Consider the following 11167-nt stretch of genomic DNA (forward strand, 5'->3'; position numbering starts at 1 on the left):
GTAACTCACGGAAAGTCATGTTGCCACCTCGCCTAAAGCACCGCTATCCAACTTGCTCGCCCGATTTCATCAACAACGACAAACAGAGTCCGCTCACGAAGGCCGCCCGACCTCGACCTTAATAAGCAGAAGGACTAACTGTATAGGCCAAAAATCTGCCCTTGGAATATTTAGCATAAAATGACATTAATGAATGTCATCGGTCGAGCTCGCCTAAGACATAGCGAGATTAATGGCCGAGGTGTCGATATAAGCCGTGGTCGAGATATCAATAGAAATCGCAGTCAAAATGTCAACAAGGGTCGAGATCGATTATTATTGATAAGACTCGTAACGGCTAATTTGTCAAAAGAGTGCATTAAAAAGGGAAATATTCTAGTGAATATTTCTGATGTTTGTACTATTAGAGTTTTCTAAGAAAAATGGGCCATATATATAAAAAGAAGAGACAATGATAAGGACATGTAATATTTTTCTGATAAGAATACTTTTGAGTAGAAGACTCCCTCTCTGATATAAACACAAAGGCTATCTTTTTATAAAGATTCTCATTCATATTATTCTCTATTTTTCCACCAGATCCAAGGATTGTTCATGCAAATCTTGAATCTATGTGTCATTCACCGTTGTCAGGCAGAATATTTACCTTTTTCATTCATTATCAGGTGAATCATTCACTTTATTTATATAAATGCCATTTATTGATATTTATTGCTAGATATATCTCATTTAATATTCTTGTTGTAAGAGTATTTCAGATTTATTGTCATCAATCATATGCAAACACAGTCCCATCTATCATGCATCCTTATGCTCAATATCTAGAGTCATTATCCTTAACTAGATTTGACCATTTATTATATAAATTTAATAATTTAATCGGAGATTATATTTCTTGGTCAAACAACATTGTCGTAGTCGTAATGAGGGCTGATAATTTATGTCATGCATTCATAAAAATTATAGATTCGTGCGCCTACTGTCTCCTTGAACTAAGAAGCTTCGCGGAGTCTCCTCTTAATCAAAGTCCCATTGCAAAATCATCAACTATAAAGTGATCCTTTCTTGAGAAACTTTATGTCGTTTAAATTCTTTTAAACTATTTATTTTATTCCTAATTTTAACCAACTGATAATTTTGAAAATTATCAGGCTGCAACTACGCCAGAAACAGACAGAAAACCGTAATCACAATTAACAAAAGAGGACCTTGGCATTGCTGTAATCTTTATGAGTTATGGACTTATGGCCCCTTATAACACCATTAGTAGAACATTTTAAATGCTTTGAGAGCAGTAAGAAGAAGAAAATTAACAAGTCACCGAGTTATCACAGTTGAAATAGCATTTTAAAAGGAAAACATTATAAAATACATACTTTATTCGAAAGAAAATAAACATTGTAATAAAATACACCCTTCAGCCCAAAAATGCAAGATATTGAAAGTAATAGTACAAATTATCTTTTGGACTAGCGTGGAACCAAACTGGGTATGAAATGCTTATCTTAAAGAGAGCTATGTTTCGAAAATGAAAAAGCGTCTTCTTAAAGCATTTTATAAGTTTCGTGCCAAAAGTACCGATCGTCTTGTTCGTTACCGGTGAAAGTGTAGGCCTTGAGATTTCCATCTATTTCTAGGCGAAGGTATGTGAAAGTGGTGTTGTATTTAGTAAACGCCATAACATGAGAACTTCTCGTTTTTGATTTGGCTAATCTGTAGTCCAACTTCAACCTTTGATTTCCGCTGTTCAATTTTACTGCTTCCAAACTGCTATTTCCGATATCAAACCAAGCTAATTCCACGTCAAGCTTCGTTCTGTTGTAGATACCGAACAATTTTGGTTTCACTACCAAACTGTAAGGCCCGTTTGCATTCTTTTTCACCGAGGCCCGACTCACGAGCTTATTCGGGCCTGACAAACGGAGCGATTGACCCACCAATAACGTGTCAGTGGGATAATTGAAACTCTGCCAAATGAATTTTCCCTTAGAGTTATGAAGGACAAAGTTGCCATTTGGTAATATTTTGTAACCAGTGACACCCTTATTGGCTGTGTTTGTTTGCCAAGCAATTCGACCATCAGCATCTGCCAATACAAGATTTCCATCTGTTCCTAAAGCAAAAGTGGCATTATCTTTGACGGGATTTCCCCTATTAGCTTCCCATACCCAACGCATGATAGAATTAGAAGGGACACTGCCCATGCGCATAGCTAGTGTCCAGGCATTAGGGGTAGTATTGTAAAAACACAACAAGAATGGATATGTGTAAATATCATAAATACCACGGTAATTTGCTCCGTATTCGATATTAGAAGGTCCAAACTCGCCATCATTGACGTATTTGAAGGTGTTTTCAACTGGGACTTGGGCAATTGAAGAACATATTTGGCAGAAAAGAAAGAGAGAGGCGACAAGTGTAGTAGGCAATGAAGGAGACATCTTTACTTTCTTCTTTTAGCTGTTTGATGATATGATCCTTCGCTTCTTGCTATCCGTATTTATAGATGGATGGGGAAGGATAATTAATTAATTAGCGAATACTTTTCATCAGAATTTTCAAGATTTTTGCATGGCCAGATAATGATAGACGTATATGATTATAAACGTAATGATAATACACAAGTTGGCACAAATGTGTCCATATGAAACCGGTCAATGTTGAGGTGCTGTCCGTACATTGGGTATGGAACCAAGTGGATATATGCATTACATGCGAACTTCCAATCGAAGAAGAAAATAATTGTAGAAGAAATGTGTCTATATCATACTAAACATCCAGGAAATATAATTCACGCATAACTAATTTTTATGTTTCAATTTTTTGCATTATTCCCTCCGCTTCATAATAAGTGACTTTTTAGTATTTGGCACACCTTTAAGAAAATACGAACTTCTAAAGAAAAAAAGATGTATTCACTAAATTACCCTTAATTAATTGTTACCTTGACATATTGGAATATGTAAATAAAGGCAAATTTTGAAAAAATAAAATTAAGTCCTTCTTGATTATGTAAAAGGACACTTATTTTGGACCAAAATAAAAAGATCAAAAAGTCACTTATTATGAATCGGAATGAGTACTAATTATCACTATGTGTACCCACATACCGCTAAGTTTCCTTTTGTAGTACTCGCAATAAAAAGATACGGCAAAGCGCGACAATGATTCTTTGTCTCTTTTAACGAAGGCGGAAAAAAAGTGATTTTTTTTCGTCCGTTTAAAATTTTAATGGATAGAATTATCCGTTAACTATGCTTGTCTCTCCGGCTAGTCCATAAAATTTAAACTAGTCCGAACATCATAATTATAAAAATAAACAAATAATACCTGCTTTGTCAAACGTTGACCCATCACCCATGCCACTTGTCTCCGGTTTTGATCTTCGTATAAAAAAGGTTGGACGCGGCTGGATGCGGAAATTTAAGTTGCACAATCATATATCTATCTACGTGCACATAATAATTATTTGACCGTTGAAAAGCTAAAATTGTGATTCGGCTCCAACTCACCCTTGAACTGGTCCATGGGAGACAATTGTCTTGGGCGAAGTGCAGCAATAGCGACTTCCAAATCCGTTATTTTAAAAATATTTATAATTTATAAAGATTAGTAAATTCATTCAAAAATTAGGACTAAGTATCCTAAATTTAAAAATTCAGTACATAGTGAGTGTGTTTGGAATGAAGGGAAAAATATTTTCTAATTTTCTCATGTGTGATTAACTTAAATGTTTTGGAAAATATTTTTCTTATGAACTCATTTTTCTCCAACTGGAGGAAAATATTTTCCTTATCAAGAGAAAAAGAAAACATTTTCCAAAACTCCTTCTCAACCTTCCCACCCTCACCCACCCACCCCACACCCTCACACCCACCATCCTAACCCCACCCCCTCTCTCCAAAAAGATTTATTTTTTAAATTTCAGTTTTTTTTTCAGTCACCACCCACCCTACACCCTCGCAAAAAAAAATAATTTTATTTTACTTTTTTTTGTGTAATTTCAAATTTCTGTTTTTTCGTTTTTATACACCACCCACCCCCATCCCACCACCCACCCCACTGCCCCCGCCCCGCACAAAAAAAATTACTTTTTTCTGTAATTTTCAAATTTCTGTTTTTTTTTTTGCACCACCCATCCCCTCCCCCCTCCGCTGGGAAAAATATATTTTTTATATATATTTTCAGTTTTAGTTTTTTCATCTTTCGGTTTACAGGTTCAAAATTTTACAAGTTCCAAAATTATGAGTTCGGAGGTTTATGTGTTTGAAAGTTTACGAGTTTAGAAATTATAAAGTTTACGGGTTCAAAATTTCGCGGTTTCGAAAGTTTAGCGGTTCGAAAGTTTATAAAATTTGTGGGTTCAAAAGGTTGTTGGTTCGAAAGTTTATGACTTCATGTTTATTGTATCTAAATTATTTATGAATACTCTTGAGAAGTTATTTTCCTTAATTTGCATACCAAACACCGAAAAATGAATAAAATTACTACTTGTTTTGCAAGAAAATATTTTCGCGGAAACTAAGTATCCTGAATTTGAAAATTCAGGATTCTAACTGAATTTTTGAGCTGCTAATTTGAAATTCAGGACTAAGTGTCCTGAATTTCTGAACTACTAATTTAAAATTCAGGACATAAGATACGAACTTCAGAATACAATTTTTGAACTGAAGTTTAAATTTTGAGATTTAAACTCTACGATGTCGTGTTCTGAAATTTGAGCGAAATTGACTAATATTTAAATATATATATATATATATATATATATATATATATATATATATATATATATATATTTTAAATAACATACTTAAAAGTGGCTACCTGGTGTCATTTCCACATTGCTGGACTCCAGACTATTCATTACTCCCTTGTTCAAATAAATGTGAAAAATATTTCATTCCAGTTTGTTCCCAAAAGAATAATATATTTATAAAATTAATTATTTAAACGTAAATTTTTATTTTATCTTTAATGAGATAATCTATTGTCATATAAATATTAATGACTTTTTTAAATAGTCTTTCTTATTTTCTTAAACCTTGTGTTTAATCAAACAAAAAGATAGACGGAGATAATACTTAACAAAAAAAAGCAGCTACTAGAAGCTCATACATTTATATAAGTCGACAACGCAACCTTGGGTTCTTTCACATCCTTAATTCCTGTTTTTTTTCATTGACATTACCGCAAGGAATATTCCAAAGTTGAGTATAACTATCCTCCCTCCGTGTGTTGATGCTAGAGTGTGATTGATATCTTCCCGATTAAAACTATTGTCACATTTCGTGTTTTCACTGATAATACAAGAGTGTTAGTTCCTATGAATGATAACGCCATATATACATGTTGACATGTTGTTGCAAACTAGTTTTCTTACCGCACTGCTAACATACATAGAGCTGGCTGATAACTTTGTAAATTTTGATCGATATAATTGGAGGGATCCAATCTACCTGTATATTTTCCTATTATGCAAATGAACCTTTCATTTTCAATCTCATGAATCATTAGGATTTGTTATTTTGTGTCTGTCATCAATCTCCTCAGCTCATGTTCTACGGCGGAACTGGAGTATTAGATATGAGTTTGGACAAACATAATAATTTTCGCTTAAATTATACTTATATTAAATAATTTATTAAATATATATAAATATTTAATGACGAATCCAATAATTAAGACGAATTATGAGTTTTATAGCAAATTCAGAACTCATAAACTTGAAATCTTCTTCCTTTACCCAATTGGAAGATATTAGGTGCACATGAAGTGAGGAATGCTTGACTTGTAAAATTTATTAACGTTTTATTAATTGGCATGCCTATTATGTAGTATGCACTATAGAAAATAGCAAAATGTTTTTACACTCTCAGTGGAGCCCTTACTTTTCTATCTATACTACCTTAAAAAGGCAGAAATATTTAGAAACCTCTAAACTTGACAATTTTTATTTAATTTCTCCTTAAACTTTGCACGATCTTTAATATCCTTCTGACTTGAAAATTCGATAGTCCTGACCCCTAGATGCTGATGTGGCAAAAAGCATTTGACATATTTGAAGGTGTTTTCAACTGGGATTTGGGCAATTGAAGAAAATATTTGGCAGAAAAAAAAGAGAGAGACGAAAAGTGTTGTAGGCAATGAAGGAGACATCTTTACTTTCTTCTTTTAGCTGTTTGATTATATGATCCTTTGCTTCTTGCTATCCATATTTATGGATGGAGGGAAAGGATAAAGTTGGGACAAATATGTGAATTCAAAACTGGTCAATGATGGGGTGCTGTCCGTGTACGTGGAACCAAGTGGATATATGCATTAAAACACAGCCTTTTGTCCATGCGTTCTTCGAAGAAGAAAATAAATGTGGAAGAAATACGTCTATATCATTCTAATATCCAGGAAAAAATAATTCATGCATCACTAGTTCTTATATTACAATTTTGCATTACTGTAATTATTATATAATTTATATGTATACCAACATACACCTATGAGTTTCCTTTTGTAGTATTCACAAAATAAAGATATGAATGTAAACAGAGTAATGAGCATTGTGTATACGGGTAAAACTCGAGCTCATGATACACTCCGACCTCCTATAGGATAAAACGAGTTCGAGATATGATTGCGAAGGATCAGAATCGCAACAAAGATCTCATCGAGTCAGAATCCGGTGGCACGATGCGTGCCCTCGAGAATATCGGGTTTATGATTCGAGATCGATCCAAATCCTGAAAGACTTCGGAGAACATTGTCGGGCAATCAAGCACGACCAACAGAAGGTCGTAATATCCGTGACCGGCTGGATATCACGGTGTGGATCTCGGCACGTATCGACGAAGAACCGACAATCAGTTAAACAGAAGAATTTTTTACCTTTTATAGAATTGTACTTAGAGTAGGATTCCCCTACTATATAAAGGGGGTCTGATAATTCATTAGGGATAAGGTAACACGTATTCCAAAGTAATATACTACTATTTTCACTATTATTATAAGCTTTGTCTCTCGTTCATCAATATTGTCCACTGTGAGCCCGGATCGAGGGTGAATGTTTCACTAAGGCTGGAATCATCCCCCTCGCGTGGTTTGAATTTACTATGCCTTTACTTGTCCATTCTAATTCAATTTATCATTTTGTATCAAATTAATCCGCATATCCTTAAAACCACTTACAAATTTAATTATTATATGATTTTGAAGGTAAACAGTTTAGCGCCCACCGTGGGGCTAAGGATAATAGTCGTAATTTGATACAAATTTTCATAGCACACCCTACTTCACACTTGTTCTTTGAAGTGTCTTTGATTTCATGTCAAAGTTTAAAATGTCAAACTCCCAATCTTCCCCTCTAAACATGGATGCTGAATTTGGCCACCATGGCGAGAACAATAATATGGTGCCCGGTAACGAGGTGCCCACTGCCGATCCCAACGGAATTCCGGCCGCGGACCCGATCGACGCCAACACACATGTGGCCATTAACGCGAATTTGCCTACCGATCCTGAGAACAGCGTCCGCGGGGGAGTCCGATCAGTAGCCTTAAATACACGTGACGGTGAAGGAGATGGGATCAACTTGCGGGTGATCTTCGAAATGCTGCGAGCTCAGCAGGCAGCGATAGCCCAACTGCAAAACCAAAGCCGCGCTCCCAGTAGAGTTAAGCCCAAACCATCCCGGAAAAACACTCACATAAATGAACCAGCCACATATAGGCCAAATGAAGCTGAACCCGGGACTAACCCTGAGATAATAAAGATGCTCGAGGAATTGACAAACGGGTAGGAATAGGAGAGAAGAAAATCGAATCCAACGACAAGAAGGTATAGACCTACAACTCCAGGGTCGACCAAATCCCCGGAACACCACCGATAATGAAAGGCCTAGATTCCAAAAAATTTGTTCAAAAACCTTTTCCTCCGAGCGCAGCTCCGAAGCCGATCTCAAAGAAGTTCTGCATGCCCTAAATTCCTAAGTATAATAGAACAACTGATCCAAATAAACATGTGACCTCATATACGTACGCCATCAAGGGGAATGACCTGGAAGATGATGAGATCGAATCCGTCTTGCTGAAAAAGTTCGGAGAGACCTTGTCAAAAGGAGATATGATATGGTATCACAACTTACCCCCCAATTCTATTGACTCATTTGCTATGCTTGTGAATGCTTTTGTAAAAGCACATGCCGGAGCCATCAAGGTCGAGACCAGGAAATCGGACATTTTCAAGGTAAGGAAAAGAGATAACGAGATGCTTAGAGAGTTTGTGTCAAGGTTTCAAATGGAACGGATGGTCTTGCCGTCTGTGGCAGATGATTGGTCCGTTCAGGCCTTCACCCAAGGACTCAATACTCTATGCTCATTGGTTTCACAGCAGTTAAAGCAAAATCTGGTAGAATATCCAGCTGTAACTTGGGACGATGTGCACAACCGATATCAATCGAAAATCAGGGTCGAAGATGATCAGCCCGGGGCCCCTTCCGGGTATGTTTATCCCGTCTGAGCTAGTGACGGATACAAAAGAGACATTGATCGTGAACCAAGGTCAAGTAGAGATCGGTATCAACCATACAACGGTGATCGTAGAGGTAACGAGTCTGGACGAAACCCTGTGAGGAGTGAAAGGAGAAGAGATTGAGGTCAAAATAACCGGGGACTCGTGAGCAAAAATGGTTTTGACAGGCCCACCGGACCTAAGGAAATGCCGAGGTTATTGGAGTACAATTTCAACGTCGATGTTGCTGCCATCGTATCTGCCATCGGACGCATCAAAGATACCAAGTGGCCTCGACCTCTACAGTCCGATCCAGCCCAAAGGGATCCCAACTTAATGTGTAAATATCATGTCACTCATGGCCACAGAGCATAAGATTGCCGACAATTGAGAGAGGAAGTAGCCCGGTTATTCAACAATGGACATCTCCGGGAGTTCCTGAGTGATCGAGCCAAAAACCATTTCAGGAATAAAGATTCTAGTAAGCAGATCGAGTAAGAGGAGCCTCAACATGTCATTATCATGATCATTGGTGGGGTCGACATTCCCTAGGGGCCGATGTTAAAGTGCACCAATGTATCCATCACGAGGGAAAAACGGACTCGAGATTATATACCAGAAGGAACCTTGTCTTTCAACGACGAGGAGTCTGAAGGCATTGTGCAACCCCACAACGATGCACTAGTAAAATATGTACTCATAAATAAATCTCGAGTTAAGCGTGTGTTAATTGATCCATGTAGCTCGGACAACATCATTAGATCGAGGGTCATGGAACAACTAGGTCTACAAGACCAAATCGTGCCTGTAGTCAGAGTTCTAAACATATTCAACATGGCATGTGAGACCTCTAAAGGGGAGATAACATTACCGGTGAACACCGCCAGAACCATTTAGGAAAAAATGTTCTATGTGATCGAAGGAGACATGAGGTACAATGCTCTGTTCGGGAGACCGTAGATTCACAACATGAGGGCAGTACCCTCGACGCTGCACCACGTGTTGAAATTTTCGACACCAGGAAGGATTAAAATAGTTTATGGAGAACAACCGGCCACAAAGGAGATGTTTGTGGTCGATGAGGTGATCCCGGTATCCGCACTTTCGACATTGAAGGGTCTAAGTTCAGTGGCCAAAGGAGAAACCAAATAGCAATTACCGGCACCAGCCGCGATCAAACCGGAGAAGGAGGGGACGGGTGAGGATGACAACTATGGAGTTCCCAGGTCTTTCATAGTCCCCGATGATTCCGACGCCACTAAATCAACGGTCGTAGAACTGGAGCAAGTCATATTGATCTAACACTTTCCCGATCGTAAGGTATACCTAGGCACGAGGTTAAGTCCCGAGCTCAGGAAAAAAGTCATTCAAATATTTATAGCAAACATAGATTATTTTGCTTGGTCCCACCTCGATATGACAAGGATTCCGCTGGAGATAACTACTCACAAGCTGAGCCTAGATACGAACTTCCATCCGGTCAAGCAGAAAAGGAGGCCCCAGTCCGAAGTCAATCATGCATTCATCAAGGACGAGGTATCTAAACTCCTTAAAATAGGGTCCATCCGGGAGGTTAAGTACCTGGATTGATTTATAAACGTAGTAGTAGTCCCTAAAAAGGGAATAAATAAAGAATGTGTGTAGACTATAAATACTTAAACAAGGTATGCCCCAAGGACTCTTTCCCTCTGGCAAACATCGATCGTATGATTGATGCAACGGCCGGTCACATGATCCTCAGTTTTCTCGATGCCTACTCCGGGTACAACCAAATTCAGATGGACCCGGACGACCAAGAAATAATGTCCTTCATCACTAAATACGGTACCTACAGCTATAACGTAATGCCATTCAGACTAAAAAATGCCGGTGCCACTTGCCAATGCCTAGTAAATCGGATGTTCGAAAAGGAAATAGGAAAATCACTGGAGTTTTACATTGACGATATGTTAGTTAAGTCCCTGCGAGAAGAGGACCATTTGAAACATTTACAGGAAACCTTCAACATATTGAAGAAATACAATATGAAGTTGAACCCGGAGAAATGCGCATTCGGAGTCGGGTAAGGGAATTTCCTCGGATTCATGGTGTCCAACCGGGAATCGAGATTAATCTCGATAAGATCAAGGCCATCGAGGAAATCACTATTGTGGACAATGTCAAGGTCGTTCAAAGATTAACCGGGCACATAGCTGCTTTGGGTAGATTCATCTCGAAGTCCTCCGACAAGAGCCATCAGTTCTTCTCACTATTGAAGAAGAATAATAACTTCTCATGGACCCTGGAGTGCCAACAAGCCTTGGAGGAACTCAAGCGGTACCTCTCGAGCCCACCCTTGCTTCATACTCCGAATACAGACGAATAGTTATACCTGTACTTAGCGGTATCCGAGGTAGTGGTAAGTGGAGTTCTGGTCCGAGAAGAGGAAGGCACACAATTTCCTATCTATTATGTTAGCAGAACTCTAGCGAGTCCGAAACTAGGTTTCCCCAGCTAGAAATATTGGCGCTCGCTTTGCTAAGCGCCTCTAGGAAGCTAAGATCGTATTTTCAATTCCATCCTATATGTGTTGTGACTACTTACCCATTAAAAAATATAATGCATAAAATTGATCTCTCGGGACGATTGGCCAAATGGGCCGTGGAGATCAATGAGTAAGATATCGAAT

At 38.0% G+C, this 11167-nt stretch overlaps 1 protein-coding gene across 1 annotated transcript; it reads right to left on the minus strand.

Annotated features, from left to right (window-relative positions):
• Positions 1-1420: 1420 nt before the first annotated feature.
• On the minus strand, positions 1421-2476 carry LOC107759744 (epidermis-specific secreted glycoprotein EP1-like; the record flags this gene model as incomplete). Its single annotated transcript, NM_001324659.1, is given in 1 exon segment — positions 1421-2476. A coding segment is annotated over 1 exon segment (897 nt). The 3' UTR covers positions 1421-1544.
• Between the last annotated feature and the right edge of the window lie 8691 nt (positions 2477-11167).

This window comes from Nicotiana tabacum, chromosome 2, assembly GCF_000715075.1.
Source record: "Nicotiana tabacum cultivar K326 chromosome 2, ASM71507v2, whole genome shotgun sequence".
Taxonomy (NCBI): Eukaryota; Viridiplantae; Streptophyta; class Magnoliopsida; order Solanales; family Solanaceae; genus Nicotiana; species Nicotiana tabacum.